This window comes from Labrus bergylta, chromosome 7 (assembly GCF_963930695.1).
Source record: "Labrus bergylta chromosome 7, fLabBer1.1, whole genome shotgun sequence".
Taxonomy (NCBI): Eukaryota; Metazoa; Chordata; class Actinopteri; order Labriformes; family Labridae; genus Labrus; species Labrus bergylta.
The window spans coordinates 32,168,167-32,185,533 of record NC_089201.1 but is presented as its reverse complement, the minus strand read 5'-3'; the positions used below and the strand labels follow the sequence as shown (position 1 = coordinate 32,185,533).

The following is a 17,367-nucleotide window of genomic DNA, read 5'->3' as shown; positions in this document are numbered from 1 at the left end:
TGATTAATGTCACTTCTCCCTCACCAACCAATCAAACTCAAGAAGGGGCGGGACTTCTGATATCAGATTTAGTGATGTGAAAAGCAGTTCTTTTCAGTGTACTGAATCAGTAGAATCAGTTCAGTAAAGTGATTCGTTCAAAAGATTCGTTCACTGAATCGTTCAGTACTTCTCTGCAGCTCTGTCTGTGAATCAGAATTTAATAAACTGAAACACGGCCGAACGTTTAGTTCTGCTCGCCATCGTACTGAGAACAGCCGGTGGTGAATAATAAACCAATGAGCTGAGAATTTAGTAGATAAAGCTCCAGTTACAAACTGAAAGCTGCTAAAACAATCACATTTATTTTCCCCAACCGTTCTGTTCAGTACGTTCAGAACACAAATCACTCACTGACTGTCTGACTGAGCGGGAGAGAGAGACTCGGAGGCGGAGCTGTCGTTCGGTTCGTTCACTGAACGAACTAAGAGGAAGAGCGGAGCTCTTGTTCAGTGAACGAGAGCTCCGCTCTTCCTCTTAGTTCGTTCTGTGAATGTGAACGAGTGAGACTGTGAGTCACCAGCCTCAGTCACACACACTGTACTGACTGAAACACGATCGTTAGTCGATGTTAAAGAAGATTCACTTTATTGATCCCCTTGAGGGGAAATTCCAGTTTTTACACTCTGTAGTCATGAACACACACACAGGCTGAAGTATATATATATACAGACATGCACACAAACAGGATCATATGAACATGGTGGTGGGGAGGGGGTTTGGTGACTTGCTCAAGAGCACCTTGGCAGTGCTCTAGAGATGATCTGGCACCTCTCCAGCTATCAGACCAACTTTCATGCTTGGTCTGCACCAGGACTTGAACCAGTGACCCTCTGGTTCCCAACCCAAGTCCCTACAGACTGAGCTACTGCTGCCCCGTCAGCTGAGTTAAATTATTTGGATATAAAAGCCGTTTGTAAACTGACAGCAGATATAAAAAGCACAAACATTTTCTCGACACCTAAATGTTAAATAATATATTTTCTACTTCCTCAATTTTGGAGACATGAGAGGGAGAAGTAGGGGCGGGCTTTAGAGACACAGAGCTCCCGACCGACTCCTCCTATTGGTTCAGTCAGTACGTATCACTGACATGAGAGGAGAGGGAGGGCGGGCTTTAGAGACACAGAGCTCCCGACCGACTCCTCCTATTGGTTCAGTCAGTAGGTATCACTGACATGAGAGGAGAGGGAGGGCGGGCTTTAGAGACACAGAGCTCCTGACCGACTCCTCCTATTGGTTCAGTCAGTAGGTATCACTGACATGAGAGGAGAGGGAGGGCGGGCTTTGAGAGACTCTTACGGTCTGGAGAGAGAGAGAGACCGGAGAGAGGAGAGAGAGTTGAGAAATGAACGACTCTTTTCAGTAAGTGATTCAGTTCAGTTCGTTCACCCAGATGATTCGTTCGTTTTGAACGAATCGTTCATGACCGACACATCACTAATCAGATTTGTCAATAAGAAAGCGATGGCGGAGGAGACGCTGGTCTGACTCGTCTTCTGGAGGGAACAGTTTGCAGGTGTAGAGCTGCTGCTGACATCAGGACATGACTCCTTTACATCGTCCTCATGTTTTCTTGGTGATATTTATTTGATTTAAAGAAAATATGAAACACATGGAGCTAAAACACACCTTACGGACATTACAGAGGGAAGCACAAGTTCACTTTTGTAATCTAGCAACAAGGAGCGCTGGTGAGAAGCGCTCTGAAACAAAGGTTGTGAACACGATATAACACGCATTCTATTTCAAGCTCTTCACACTAAAAGTTCCTGGTTTAAATAGGTTTTATTGTGAAGCAGCTACATTAGAAAATGGGATATTTTTCAACAGAAGCAGATGACTGTAACTCAGACGTTTGAAATACAAACGCAGAGGAAAGGAACCTGACAGATTCAGTTAGAAGCTCCAACGTCCTGAGGAGAAAACACACAGTGACTTAAAAATATCTTTCTAAATGAAACTCAGTTTCCAGCAGAAACCTTTATGACTGTGATGACTCTCCTCATATAAGCTCATATTCTTTTAAAACAATATATCCATTATCTTACCTCTCAGTCCAGGTTTCATTTCAGCTTCATCAGCTACCAGCTAGTGGTGGGCGATATAACGATCTTAGATCGTGAAGGATTTTAACGCGCTGACGATCTGCCAAAGCAGGGAGATCGTATAACCGGGGTTATGTGTTTATTCTCTCATGCTGCAGTTTATGCTGCGACACAGACGCGTCTCCCCCTCCCCCTCTTTTGCTCCGCAGCGGTGAAAACGAAACTTAAAGTAAAGTCCACAAAAACCTCTCCATATCATATTTCCACTGATATATTTCCAAACCGACACGGCGTGAGCAACAGTTAACTTCTCTGCATAGTGTGCACAGTTAAGTTTACATCTCGGAGAGCGAAACCGTTTAAGGAGCCGGAGAGACGTTAACAGTCTGCAGAGAGTCAGACAGAGAGGAGCTCAGACAGACAGTGAGGGGAGATATAACCCCGGTGTTTCAAATGTTGCTGTCGGTGTTTTCTGCTCTCTCTCAGTTTTTAAAAGTTACTTATCAAGCTTCTCCACCTGAAGCTCACCTGTTGTGATAACTGAACCTATAGGGATTACACTAAACGACGTTACAAAGCAGCAGGCAGGTGAGAGTGAGTAACCATGGTGACTGTCTGTCTGTCAATCAACAATGTCCCGCCCCCTCTATGAATTCAACTCTTCTGTCAGTAAAACTTACTTTGATCATGTGTCACAGAATGAACACATTCTGTATTATGTTTGATTATATATAAACTAAACTAAAGTTAGTCCAATGATGTCATAAAAACAACAAAGTCTGCAGAGCCTGTATGAAGCTCCAGCTGGAGGAACTCTGCAGGGCTAAAACAGAACAGAAACTTCAACAACTTGAAGTCTACATGTTTTTAAATGAATGCATCACTGTGTGAAAATGTTCCTGATGAACATAAAAAGAGGACACATAACTAAATCATCATTTCAAAGTGGTGAGGAAAACCTTCAAATTGTTCATAAATATTGATCAAATTGAGGGAAAGACATTTCTGTTGCTAACGATGTTCTGGGTGAGAGACCTCCAGACCTCCTACAAAGATGTTTTTCAAATAGATTAAACTTGTCTGCTCAGTTTTTGTGCATTTAAAAACATCATACAGGGAAATAAGTTTGGTTGAACTGGTCAGTAACTTACAAATTAGTCTAAAGATCAGTATGAAAAAAATTGTGATAAAATCGTGATTGTGATTTTTCCCCAAAAAAACGTGATATGATATTTTTCCCATATCGCCCACCTCTACTTTGAGGACATAGCCCAAAAATAATAAACTAAAACAAATGTTTTTCTGTCAATGAGTGAGACAAACAGCATGTCAGTATTTTATTTAATAGTTGATGGTCTATTTCTTGAATACTATAAGCCTTGATTATTATGTTACACGTCATTACATTGTGCTGCCAGTTAAAATAAAGTGACAGGTAAGAAATGTAAGACTGGTACCCGCCAAGCACCAAATGCAGGTAGATTATCTGTTTGGCAAGTTCATTTCCAGTGGTGTAGTTGAGGGTATACGCAGGTCAGGTGTACAGGTATACCCACTTATTTTTCAGTCTGCATAGGGTATCCTCACTTCCCTCTGATTCACACCATTTATTGATTGACATCATTCAGCAGTATGCAGCAAGTTTTGTTCCCAGGGTTGGTGAAGGGATGATCCTCCCTACTGCCTAAAAAGTGTAAGACTGGTAGATTTTAGAATCCACCAGTCACAGGGGCACGTAGGTGAAAAAGTTCATCACCAACCGTGGTATAAAACAAAGTCCTTCATGCCTGTAGGGTTAAAACCTTCTCATAAAACAGACCTCATTCAGTCACAACATTTTACTAGGTTGCAGTATTTTGTTGTGACTGCTTGAAGAGGTGGAGAAAATATGTCCTGTTAAATTTAAAAGTGAGTCATTCTCTGGACTTCATTTAACGTGAGAGAAAACCATTAACGCTGACTTTGAGCTCAGACCGCAGGAGTCCTGACAAACAGGAAACAATACGAGAGAAACTCAAGAGTTAGGATTAAAGATCAGCCGAGGACAAAGTCCCAAAACATATCAGATAGCTTGGTGTGTGTGAGAGTGTGTGTGAGAGTGTGTGTGTGAGAGTGTGTGTGTGAGTGTGTGTGTGTGAGAGTGTGTGTGTGTGTGTGTGTGTGTGTGTGTGTGTGTGTGTGTGTGTGTGTGTGTGTGTGTGTGTGTGTGTGTGTGTGTGTGTGTGTGTGTGAGTGAGTGTGTGTGTGTGTGTGTGTGTGAGAGTGTGTGTGTGTGTGTACACAAAATGTATTTTACTTGCCCCTCCCAAAGCTGAGAAAAGAGGAAGTAGTCCACATTCACAGAGCTGATCCTGCTCTGTATGTGATCAGTTTTAAAGTATTACTCAGCATGAACCTGCTTCATTAACTGATGAACCAGAGGTTTAAACAGTAAAGTCAGAATAATGTTGAATTAAACTCACCCTGTCTCACACGTCTTTGTCCTTCTGCTCTGTCCACTCAAAATGGAGCCTAATCTCTGACTCACAGAACACTTTCACTTTGGTTTCTTGGAAACCCGTATCAGCTCAGAGTTTCTCCTCCCCTTCTTGTTATTTCCTGGAACTGAAACAGTGATGACTTTTGTTAGTTCAGGTTTCTTGGTGATTGTCTCCCTCTGCTGGAATCAAAGTAAAAAGCATTAATCCAAGCTAACTAGGTTTAGCAAACTAAATAAAGTGAGCTGGGATCATCTTCAGCAATAGTTGTGGTTTTCAGACCGTTAAAGACTTAGTTAATAACAATCAATGTCCTTCTTTTACCTCTTTGAATCTCATAACTTAACCCCTATGCTGCTTTGTTTTTGGGTTTGATCCCTTTGTTACTATGGCAACAATAATGCTCACTAAATCCCAGGGACAGTTTGGTTTGTGTAGGGAACATCAGCCCCACATGTATAACCAGTGGCAGATTTAGTCATTTGGGGGCCCTCTGCATCTGTTGGGCAAATGTGGTGTTTCTAAACGGATGGGTCGGGACCCAAAAGTGGGTCTCAGAACCTTTTTCAGTTGGAACCGTTATTCACAAGTAAATAACAAATTGAAAAAGGTTGGATACAATTATTATTTTATATAAATTCTGCTAGTATAAAGCCCAGTGGTTCAGACCATTCACAACATGAGTTCTGATTAAAAAAAAGAACATAAGCAACATTAATAAAATGTCAAACATTATCAAAAGAAGAATAGAAGAAGTTAATCTAAGTGAATTAAACATTTATTTTGGCAAACATAATTTTATATTATTATCACATAAAGACTCAAATTCTACAGACACATTAAACCAAATGTTAACAAGTTTAGAACGACTAACAGATAAAAGTGAAACACATCCAGCAACAATCAGAGTTTTTAAACACACTTAAAATCTCAGAAGCACATTGTCGTCAATGACCGTGTTTAACGCACTATCGCTCTTATAGGACCAGCTCGCTGCCCTTTTCTTGTTAAAACCATTTAGCGGTTATGTGTAATGAATGAACAGGTGAAAAGTGCGCGGAAAGTCAGGCGGGTTAGTAGACCAACGGGAATGCAGTGATTTCACTCAGTCCGCCATCTTTACTGAAGACGCCGGTGTTTCGGTTTGAAGTGTGACCAATAAGAGGCGTCTTTCATTCAGCGCTCTGTGTGGTTATCTTTGTTTAGTTTTACATTAAATATATATCCAATAAGTATATTTTATCTTCCGTGTCTGATATCTGTTAACAACCACACATCCATATATAATATTTACAGTCTATGGATACTACTCGCTGCAGGCCCCCTCTTGTTTATGTTGATGAGTTCAAGAGCACCAGTCAGAGTCGTAATAAAAGTGCTTCTACAGAGTTTTAAGTAAAAGTACAAAGAGTGACAAAGGTGAGACATTTGTCAGTTTGAGTCTATTACAAAGGTGTTTCCTGGTTTGTTTATAGATTAATGAAGCATCATGACTCTTGTTACTTTATTTGTAAAGGAGGAATAGTGACCATTTACCACATTACTAAATAACAGTATCACCTTTTTAAATGCTTTCTATAGTCTGATGTTGTTTATTGGTGATTACAGTTGATTGATTAGTTAATATTATCAGGAAAATGGAGGAACTACAGCATGTTGGGGCTCTTCAGGCAGCTGGTCATGAGGTTACAGACTTTGGAGGAATAACGGAATTTTAAAAATTCGTTACATGCATATATCTTTGAATAAATAAAAGATAGGAAGAAGATGAGGGTGTGTGAAGGAGATCCAGCAGAAGTTCAAACTCCTGACTGAAATTCCTCTCTGACAAATCAAAGTATTCCAGTAAAGTCAAAGTAGGCCTATCTGTACTGAAGCTCCATGAAGGAGACTAATCAGACCTTTAAAGACTTTAACACTAACATGTGATCCATGTCACAGCTGTTTTATAGAAATATGATTATTATCTTTGCATGAACTTTCAGATTTCAACTCCATCACCGCCAACACCAGAACATTTGGAACAATCAGCAGAATCCAAACATTTGTACTCTTGTTTCAAATTATCCAATTTGTTTTTTATTGACCTTATCTGTAAGTTTTATTTCCCAACAGCAAGACTTAAATGTGCAGTAAACCTCTCGGGGGCTCAACGTCAAAACTGAGAAACATCCTGTTTAGTTGGTCAATCTATGTCATATTTACTTATATTCTGACACATTATAGACTAAATAATATCCTTACAACAGAAGACAGGTCTCAGTATGCTTGAATATAATCTATAAATAATATTAAACATTTGAATATTTCTTGAAGACGATTCAGAGCAGGACATGAACGTCCTCACTGATTATTATTATGTCCCTGAACGCAGCAGTCAGAGCCACCTACATGTGAAAACGTTGAGTAGTAATAATACATTACAGTTCCTGTTTTCAGTCTGCTCACTTGTCTGAAAAATAAAACTGATGGCGCCACCTGCTGGACAAAGATTCAAAGCTTGATCCAAACAGCAGCCGAGCTCTTATCCAGCTGCTTCAAAGTGAGCAGCCTGATGACTCTGCTGGAGCCAGATTCACACGTAGCCCCGGCCGGGTCACACTCCTGTTCAGGTTTGATCTCTAAAGAGAGAGAAACTGGTCTGTAAGGCATTCAGATATAAACTACTGTAGGGTAGAGGTCACCGAGGGGCGGGCTGGAACAAAGAAAGATCAGTTGTAGTCTGTCTGTTGATGTCTCAGTATTTTTGCTGTCTTTCTTTTCTTATTGTATTTTGTCGTTGCTGTCCTGACCTTGTCTGTTTGTTTTTTCTGTGCCTTATTTGTCATGTATATGTCACCAGTTTGTCACGCTATTGCACCTCATTAAATGAATGAATGAATAAAAACCATTCCTGAGATAATCCACTGCTGGTACGGAGGTGCTCTCTGCCTCCTGTGTGTGAACAAAGAGTGTGTGTGTGTTTGAAGATACAAGTATATCCATCTCACATAGAACTGTGTTTGTCTTTGATTGAAATGGGGGCGGCAGTTGCGGTAGAGGGTCGCCGGTTCAAGTCCCTGGCCTGGTAGCTGGAGAGGTGCCAGTCCACTTCCTGAGCACTGCCCTTGAGCAAGGCACTGAACCCCAAAACTGCTCTGGAGCGCTCGCTGTGGGCCGCCCCCTCACTCTGAGACCTCTCCATTAATGCATGTCCACAGGATCCTGTTTGTTCATGTGTGTGTTCATGTTTATTAAACAGAGTGATTCATAAAGGATCAATTCAAAATGAAATATGAAACACACATTGTGAGTGTGTGTAGTTGTCAAACTGAAAGCAGACATCACAGCCGTTTTTACATCTGCACTCCTGAAAACATGGAAATCATTTGAGGAGGACTGCTCCTGACTGCAGACGCAGCACTGAGGGAATGCTACTTTCAACATCAGGCTACTTTTAGAAAATGACCAACCCTGCCTTTAAGCGTGATATTGATTTGAGGTCATATCGCCCCGCCCTGCTAACCAGGCTACCGGAGCAGCAGCAGCACGGCGCCATGCTTCCTCTCCTGAACACAGACAGAAGAGAGGGAGTTGTTTTGATACAGCTGATCATTCAAATATCTAAAAGAAGTGATCATTCAGATTGGGAAATGTACCAACCTTCCTTGTTTGTGTGACTTTCAAATAAAACACAGTCCTCTCAACCTCACACAGTCCATGTTTTCTTGAAGAATAATTCTCTCAGGTGTTCAGAGTTCAGGTGTGTAGCTCCAGACGCCGCTGCAGCTCAGGCCGTAGTTCTCCTCTCTCACACTGTCGGGCAGCTCAAACTGAGCCAGCGGCCTCAGGAGGCGTCGGATGGCGTGCTCCTCAAACTGAGCTCTTCCTGGATCTCCGATCAGGACTTTGGTGCCGTGGGTCTCCATGCAGCGGTTCAACCAGCTGTGCAGGCTGGTGGCGAGGGACTGGTCGTAGAACATGTCGCCCAGCAGGATCAGGTGGAAGGCGGCGGGCGGTGAACCCATGATGTTGTGGGTGAGACACACAGGAGGCTGCAGGCCGTTCAGCTCACTGTTCATGTGCGTCGCCACGGCTGCCACTGGAACACAAACAGGCGGGTTAACACATCACAGGGTTAGGCTTCAAGGAATCATGGTGTTCATGTGTTTCTTTTAATCACAGCAGTCTATATACAGGGTTCACACTCTTTTCCAGGGATCATTTTCCAGGACTTTTCCAGGACATTTTCAGCCATGATGGAGCTGGTATGACAGTCCGTGATCGTGCCACGCCAATATTAAGTGTAGTCTTTAACAAGGTTAATCACACCCACTGTGAGGTTAAACATTTAATATCATGTTAAGGTCCATTTTTTACACTTAACAACGCAGTATTATATTTGAAGAGACAATGCTAGCAAACAAGAAACTTTCAATGGATTCTTGTTCCTCGTGTCCCTGGCTGTACCCCTGAGAAGTTTCAGCAGATTTTACTGGAGACTTTTTTAAATGATTAAAGTTGAATTCTGGTCAAATTGCATAGAGACGCTGATATTTTAGAACATTTTAATTCATTTTTCTAAAAAACAAGAAACTTTCAATGGAAAGGTCTTCTGGTTTCTGTTTGTAGTTCATTTAAAGTCCCCATGATACTGACAGCAGGCAGAACATTATCTGCACTGAGGACCACCTCCCACAGACGGGATTCTGACAATGATTCGTTTGTCTTAAGAACCAGATGCATGCAGTAAAAAAGTCTGTTCTAGATAAAAACTCATTTACAGCCACAGATCTGCTCGACTCTGTCACAAAAGCTGATGATTGTTAGATTCCCTGCATTCCTGAAACGCATCAGAAACAATCGACCCGGCCTCCATGGAGGACAGACCTGACAAAGCTTCACTTTTCATTTCTTACAGATCTGCACAAGGATGCAGCCTCTAGTGGACACTCGATGAACTGGAGGATTTTGCACCTCAGCATCGGCTTCATTTTTAAAGACCGGAGGTTTCTGCTTAGTTTGACAAAGTGCAGTCTGAAAGCAAACCGAACCAAATGAAAAATGCAGCAATGTTGCAGCTCAATGATAAATGGATTGAGCTTGTAAAGCGCTTTTCTGGTCTTCTGAAGACTCAAAGCGCTTTTTACACCGCAGGTCACACCTACACATTCACACCCTGATGGTAGAGACTGCTGAGTAAAGAGACCATCAGAAATAACTAATCCCTTTCATAGACACACATACGCCACTGATGAAGCAGCGAGAGCAATTCAGGGTTCAGCGTCTTGCCCAAGGACACGTCGGAGATCTGGCTGCAGGAGCTCGGGATTGAACCCCCAAACCTTCGGGTTGAGAGACGACCGACTCTACCAACCGAGCCACAGCCGCCCCTGAATCGCCCAAAATTTCATACGTTAAAATGAAATAATGTTGAGCTCCATCACAGCTTTTTGACTTCTTGCGTCAACCATCTGAGACCTCAGCCAACCACACGAGAGAAAAACCTTCCACCCGTTGACGACATACAGCGAATGTTTTAATGTTCCTATCAAAATAAGAGCCTGAAAATGTGTCCATGCTGTGATGTCATGATGTGAGTAAATAACACAGTAGAGTAAGAGATGAATGAATGCTTACTAGGGTCGATGTCGTTAGCCACTACATGAGCGGCACCGCACAGAATGGCGGCGATGGCGGAGGCTCCGCAGCCGCTGCCCAGATCCAGAACGGTCTGACCCCGACACACTGCGGGGTGGTCCAGGAGAAACCTGAACACAGAGACAGAAACAAACAAAACAGCTGTTTAGGTTTGTGAAACCAACGAGACGCCAGAGTCACTTCCTGCTCCGTGCCACAGGTCGGAATCAAACCTACGGTCTCTGCACATTGTGGCCCTCGAGCTAACCACTAGGCCATCGCCACCCCTTTATCTTAATGTCTTTGTTGCATAATTTCAAAGTATTGAAGCGACTGCTCAAACTAATCTTTAAATGACAGTGAGCCTTTGTCCCAGGCGTCTGATGTGTTAGAAGTCCTTCACTAAAAGGTGGCTAAGGTCCTGGACCTCCTGACAACACTAAAGATCTGCACTGAGCAGCCGCTGAAGTCCTGAAGTCAAACACTGGAGCTCAGAGAGTTTAGTGAGAACAATAGAGAAGACGAGGGAACCAGCTGAACAATTGACTCAGGACTTTTGCTTTTATATCGTTATTAAGACGTCTCCTACTGAGCCAAGACACATGCACATTTCAAAAAATAAATCAACCTGTAGTTGGTCCGAACTTCATGGTGTCACGTCCAACACGTCTTTATGACTTCATTCTCGGTTTGGGAGGCGTGGTCTCATTGGACAAATCATCATTATCATCTTATTTCATTAAAACTTCATTAAAGATAGAGTCGGTATCTTTTCAAAATAAAATACAGACTTCTCCTAAAGCTGCTCCATTGTCCCTTCTGGGCCTCCGTACATGTGTGGTGGTGACTGTGTCTGCAGAGACTCTGTCCTCTCACTGGATTTTACTGTTCTGCTTTGTTCTGGTTGACTCAGGATGTTTCTGGGCGGAGCTGGTGTGTTTTGTAGTGCCTCATCTGTATGCATGTACCTTATATTCTCTAATAATCAACATTTATGTCAAGTAGTCATGCTGCATAATCATATGTATCTCAGTAAACTGTATCTTAATAAACTGAAACTGCGCCTCAGGGTAAAAATGCATTTAGCAGAGCACACAGGAAGGAGCCCTCAGGGGAGGGTGAAAGAAAGTTCAGTACAGCAATACAGAAAGGTGAATCCTTAAAGTTACCAATAAAGATGAAGTTGAACAGATCAGATGGTGAAAAGAGGGCGTGAAGAAGCTTGTCCCCACGCCTCTGCAAAGCCATACATACTGTAATCTTTGTCTGTTTTAGTCTCTTCAGTTGAAGGGCTCACTGCTTTATGACTCCATGAATACAGCTTCCTGTGCTCATGTTCTTTGGCCTCCAGGTCCGGTCTCTGAAGAGGACTTTGCAAACTTTAAGGACTACAATTACACCGTGAAGAAAACAGAAAATAGATTTAGAACTTCAAAATGTTGCGGCTTCATTGGGTTCGGATGTAGGTTTAATCTGGGTCCAAATTTGATACAAAAAGTCACTACAGTTTCCTCCAGACAATGACAGCGCACAGGTGAGTGGAGGAGTGGATACAGTTCAGTGATTGGACGAGATTCAAACCGGCGAATATGACGGACGTGGACGTAGCAGCAAAGAAGAGAAAATATAATCAGAGTGAGGAGAAACACCACAATCATTGTTCATTTTAACTGCATTAAAGTTCATATTTTAACACCATATTTATCGACTTTAAAGGTCACATATTCTGCTAAACCCACTCCCCCATGTTCCTCTAACTCTAACATGTGTCTCTAGTCCGTCTACAAACCCCCCAATGATGAGAAAAGTCCATCCTCTCCGTCTTCTGCCTGCTCCACTTTTCAGAAAATGTGTGCTCAAACAGGCCGTTTGGAGATGTTCCCTTCATGACATCACAAAGGGCAGTAGCCCCTCCCCCAGGTGGGTGACACTCCCACAGCTAGGTGTTTGTTCTGCCCTCTGAGGCCGCGATCACACCGAGACGCGCCGCTGCAGACGCGGGCGCTCATAAATACATTTATTTAGTTTAGATTTCCAAGGTAATTCTAATTAGAGGAAACCATGGACCTAACTTCATATTACTTTACTGGAAATGTATTCAAGAAATGAGCAGCTATTTATCACCTGCTTCTCTGGAAATAGCAGAATATAATTACTCGGTGATCATTTTGTGGTGAATTGTGATTTCATTTCAAATAAATGATTTGATAATTGTCACCTACTTATCATGAAATTTGGGGGTAATTTCAAAGAAATTGGAAAAAACAGTTACTTACCAATTAGGACTTGCTTACAATTAAGATCGGGCATTATTTCAAAGAGGTTACGTGCTAATTTTCACTCAATTGTCATGAAATTCAGGGGTAATTTCAATGAAATCAAAAAAAAGTTTGTCTAATTATCACCTAATTACGACGAAATTTGCGGACCTGTAAAGTGTTACCTAGATTTTTGTACAATTCAAAGTGTACATATCATTTTCCAGTAACTTTGACATTTGTCGTTTGAATGATTTACAACGGGGATGTAAAGCAGCTGTGCACCAACAGCTGTTAGTGACGTCACTACTAAAGAGGTGAAAGGTGAATGAAACAGGTATATTAGAGATCTCACCGTGACAGCGCCTGTCCTCCGGGCCAGTAGATCGCCCAGTACGGGTCCTCGTAGGGCCACAGTTCGGGTCTCTCCGTCCAGAATCTGCAGCTGGGAGTGAACAGCCTCAGTCTGAGCTCCGGGGTGAGGCTCTGCTCTCCGACCACCTCCGTGTTTTCACCGATAAATCTGCGGCTGTGAGACACACACCTCCGTCTGAATGCTGTGAACGAGCCTTTAACACACCTGCTCCATGTAGAGGACTTAAAGAGTCCAAACATGACCAGTTAGCCACGGAGCTACTCGTCAGAGCCCTTCTTATGTCTCTGTCACCTTCTGTCGTTTTTTAACATCTTAAAACCCGATAAGAAATGAAAACACACAACTTTCTTCTTCGTTGGCTGGCATCCAAAAAGTTGCATTACTGCCATCTGCTGGATTTAATTATTACTCACATTCCTAAATCCTCCTCAATAAACCTGTTCTCAAGAGAGATTTAAACAAGCATCTTCGTCCTCTCCCTCTCTCCCCACACTCCAAAATACTTTTTACATCTCTTCTTACGAGTCCCTCTCTCTCCATTTCTGACATCATGTTCTGTCTATGTGCTACATACTTTCTACATTTAATAACTACATGTTCAACTGTTTCTGCTAGATTGCATATCTCACAAAGACCAGATGAATGTTTTCCAGTGATATGTAGAGAGCTATTTAAATGACTGTGACTGATTCTTAACCTGGACATTACGACCTCCTCTCTTCTGTTGCTCCCTCTGTATTTTACTTTATCTATTTCCCTCTGAATTGAATATAAATGTCTTCCCTTTGTCTGATTGTTCCGATATTGTTGCCATTCCTGTTTGATTTTACTCCATGTGACTCGTTTCCCCTCTGACTGAGATCATTTGATGTTAATATCAATCCTCTCTTTCTTTACAGCTTCCTTTGCCAACCTGTCCACCTTTTCATTTCCTGCTATACCTGAATGTGCTGGAACCCACATGAACATCACATCTGTCCCCTGTTTAACCACCTGGGAATGTGTAAATATGATTTCATATAATACATCTTGACGACTGTGAGATGATCCTGATTGAATACTGTATAAAGCGCTGACTGAATCACTGCATATCAGCACTTTCCTTCCTTTCATTTGCTCAACACATTCTAATGCAACTAAAATGGCGTACAACTCTACTGTGTACACGTTCAGGAAATCTGACGTTCTCTTCACTACTTCAACCTTGAACCTTTTGGGATAAACGCAGCTGATCCTGTTGCATTTGTCACAGGGTCTTTAGATCCATCTGTGAATACTTGTACATGATCTCCATATCTCTGTTCTATGTGTTCATAGAATTCACTCACTAAATCAACATTTCTTTTCCTTTCCTTTATCTTTAGTAACTCCAAGTCTACTTCAGCTGTCTCAAGCATCCACATTGGAACTGGTGGCCATAAAACAGTTGGACTGATATCCTTGTCATACACTCCCATATCTCTCGCCACTCTATCCCCTATCCATCCAAAACTGGACTTAATTGTTCTCTCTTTTTCCCAGCAATCCTTTAACACTGATTTTGTTGGGTGACTATCTCCATGTCCTCTCAAGTTCAGCCAATAATTAGCTAATAGCTGTTTCCTCCTTAAACATAGTGGCATCTCTCCTACTTCTACCTGAAGTGCACATATTGGAGATGATTTCACTGCCCCAATACATATCCTAAGAGCCTGTGCCTGAATCATTTCTAACTTTGCAAGTGTTGTCTTTGCTGCAGATCCATATACCACACTCCCATACTCAATCCTAGTTCTAATTAACGCCACATATATATATTTTAAGGCAGCAACATCAGCTCCCCAATCCATTCCTACAAGACATCTCATTACATTTATTACTTTTTTGTAATAAAAAGAAAAGGAGCTTCATAACAACAGGAATGGAAGTGGAAGAGGTTGAATAAAAAAGGGAAATAAATAAATAGATAAATAAAGAGATAAAATAAGGTTAGTAACTCTCGCGCTAAGTGACCCAGATAAATGATTAGTCTTTTCACTTAGTGGAAGTTACTAACAAAAGAACAAATGCTGCATGAGAGAAGGTGACAGGTCAGAGGAGAAAACACCAAGATGAAGTTTGATAATAAGTTCAGTGCAAAAAATAACAACGCATCACGGCACAAAAGCCAGAAGTATCTGCTCCACAATTTCACCCTTGAACATTTACAGCGTGGTCGGGGGCACAGCTCTCTCTGGGGGATTAATCAAACAGTGACGCTCTCCCAACAGAACAAGCTGGACCAAACGGATCAGTGCGCTCTTTTGAACTTACTGCAGAGCGCACGCTTCACCAAATCATCTAATAATGCAAAACCAGCCATGATGTAACATTTCAAAGTAACGCCTGTCACAGACGACTTTTTAAGGTTTTCACACCAATTAGGCAACGGGTCTGTTTCAAACCACACAAAATCACTTATTTTGTGTTTTGAATTTAAAAAAACTGGGAACATGCATCTAGGTTGAGATGGATTCTGGCGTGCTGTGACACTCGTGGTGCTTTTTATTTGTAGTTTCAATGTTCTACCTCTAGATTCTGTGTGTAAGCATGCTCAGAGCTCTGCTTATATTTACACACATTTCTAAGTAAAAGAACAAGTTGATAAATTCCACTCTTTGCGTGGGAATGTTCTTACACACTCATTACTCACAGATCCGTGCTCACACACTGTTGATAGATGAGCCCCCTGATTTTGTGCTTCAAACGTTCGTACACACGGTTTAAGCACATATCTGTTAGTGAATGAGGCCCATTATCTTTTGTTTCTCTGCAATCACGTTCAACTGGATGCCTCATTATAGAGAGCGTAATGCTGCAGCTCCCCCTGGTGGTGAACCTGTGTCAGTGCTATGTGAGTCCTTAAGACGTGATCATGTGAAAGCCTCCCCCAGTTTGAAGCAAAGAAATAAATCATTTTACAATCTTTAAAAATCAGATATATTTATACAATTTACTATATTTATTTAATACCACATTCTACTCTAATTCTGTGTAGAAGCAGCATGTTTGTGTGGACAATATCACACTGTGGAGCTGAATGAAATGTGAGTCTGTCTCAGAACACTTTCACTAACAGAGACCGCACCTTTACTGATTGAAATAAAGAGTAAGAGTCAGGTGAGGGGGGAGAAGGACAAATGTGTGGATCTTTGTGGAAAACAAAGTTTTATTTCAAATACAAGCGGAGAAGAAAATTACAGAGAGCAGACAGAGAAATAATCTCTTCAGATCGATCAGTCTGGGAGAAAACTGTGGAAACAGTGACACCTGCTGGCAGAAAGCAGTGATAGCAGCAACAGAACCTAAACATGAATTATTATTCAAATAAAACCCTCCACAGATTGAATTTATTTCTATTTAAAATCCTGAGATAATAAAAACAGAAGGTTCAAACATCAAAGTGTAATAAACATCAGAAGTTAAAAATAAAGATAGTTTGATAACGTGTCCGTTGTTACCCTGACATGATGAATGAATATCAATGATTGAGTCTGCATGTTATTCAGCTCTTTTTATATCATCTCATATTACATCAAATATTCAGGTGCTGACTCTGCACCTGGATCCAGACATCCTGTTTGTAGTTCTTTTAAAAACTCAGTGAAGCCTCCTCTTTGTTTTGATCCAACAAAGAGACGACTGATTTATTATCAGACGACCAACGACTCGTGGTTAAAAGCACAACTTCACACTTTAACTTGCACAGGTGGAATCAACTTCTACTGTTATCTGTGAATATGAGTCAATGAATAACCTGCACCACTACACATGTCCACAGGGTGGCGCTGCAACAGAAACATTTATATCCAAATCAAAGAGTTCATCTTCGGTCGTTGAGTCATGAAGCAGTTTAAATTCAGAATATGAGAATAGAAAAATGTCCGAGGTCATGGTCCTGTGTGTGACGGTGGAGCTGATCTCAGAGCAGCTCAGACTGCAGCACTGAGAGTCATCTGCGCTGTGATTGGTCCGTCAGTCTCCCAGTAACACAGCCCAGTTAAAGACTCACCAACACACCAGCTGCTGCTTCCAGCTCTGTGATCAGCAGGATCCTCTCTTTAAAGACTCCTCCACCAGCTGTTGATATAAAAAGAGATAAATGAGAGATTAGACTCTGAGAGAGACTTCATGATTATTCTGATCATATAATATCATCGTTATCATGATTATTCTGATTATCAGTGATACAGAACATCCAGTATGAAGAGCAGCAGGGACTTCAGTCCTGCTCAGAAGTGAAGTGGGCGTGGAAAGTAGCACGCCACCTTTCAGCTCTCGTGGTCACTCGTGTTGGTGACTTGAAGCTTAAAGGGACAGAGAGTCCTTGAAGGCATCATCACGTCACAGACAGTTGAGTGACGTGTTTACCGAGAGTCCTTGAAGGCATCATCATCATTTCACAGACAGTTGAGTGACGTGTTTACTGAGAGTCCTTGAAGGCATCATCACGTCACAGACAGTTGACTGACGTGTTTACCGAGAGTCCTTGAAGGCATCATCATCATTTCACAGACAGTTGAGTGACGTGT

General features: G+C 41.8%; 3 protein-coding genes across 4 annotated transcripts in view; all 3 read right to left on the bottom strand.

Annotated features, from left to right (window-relative positions):
• LOC136179607 (NLR family CARD domain-containing protein 3-like) overlaps window positions 1–4,674 on the bottom strand; it is a 32,589-nt gene extending 27,915 nt beyond the window's left edge. The window contains exon 1 of one of the 2 annotated variants that reach the window (XM_065956440.1): window positions 4,550–4,674. The gene's annotated coding sequence lies outside the window, so the exon portion shown is untranslated. The other variant, XM_065956441.1, reaches the window with a different exon arrangement.
• Window positions 4,675–6,054: 1,380 nt separating this feature from the next.
• LOC136179623 (electron transfer flavoprotein beta subunit lysine methyltransferase-like) lies at window positions 6,055–14,754 on the bottom strand. The gene is made up of 3 exons (XM_065956463.1): window positions 12,797–14,754; window positions 10,184–10,314; window positions 6,055–8,645 (listed from the first exon to the last, which is right to left on the bottom strand). Exons 1-3 carry the CDS (start codon window positions 13,054–13,056, stop codon window positions 8,296–8,298), a joined length of 741 nt encoding a protein of 246 aa, XP_065812535.1. The 5' UTR covers window positions 13,057–14,754; the 3' UTR covers window positions 6,055–8,295.
• A 1,226-nt stretch (window positions 14,755–15,980) lies between these two features.
• Window positions 15,981–17,367, bottom strand: part of LOC136179673 (NLR family CARD domain-containing protein 3-like) — a 130,071-nt gene continuing 128,684 nt past the window's right edge. Inside the window, exon 9 of the mRNA XM_065956647.1 lies at window positions 15,981–16,915. Coding sequence (XP_065812719.1) covers window positions 16,897–16,915 — 19 coding nt within the window. The 3' untranslated portion in view covers window positions 15,981–16,896. The remainder of the gene's footprint in view (window positions 16,916–17,367) is intronic.

Coding starts and splice junctions, on each gene's coding strand:
- LOC136179623 (XM_065956463.1), bottom strand. CDS start 13,056: ATGTTTGGACTCTTTAAGTCCTCTACATGGAGCAGGTGTGTTAAAGGC. Junction 10,315..12,796: donor GGAGGACAGGCGCTGTCACG/GTGAGATCTCTA, acceptor CTCTGTGTTCAG/GTTTCTCCTGGACCACCCCG. Junction 8,646..10,183: donor GGCTAACGACATCGACCCTA/GTAAGCATTCAT, acceptor TTTGTGTTCCAG/TGGCAGCCGTGGCGACGCAC.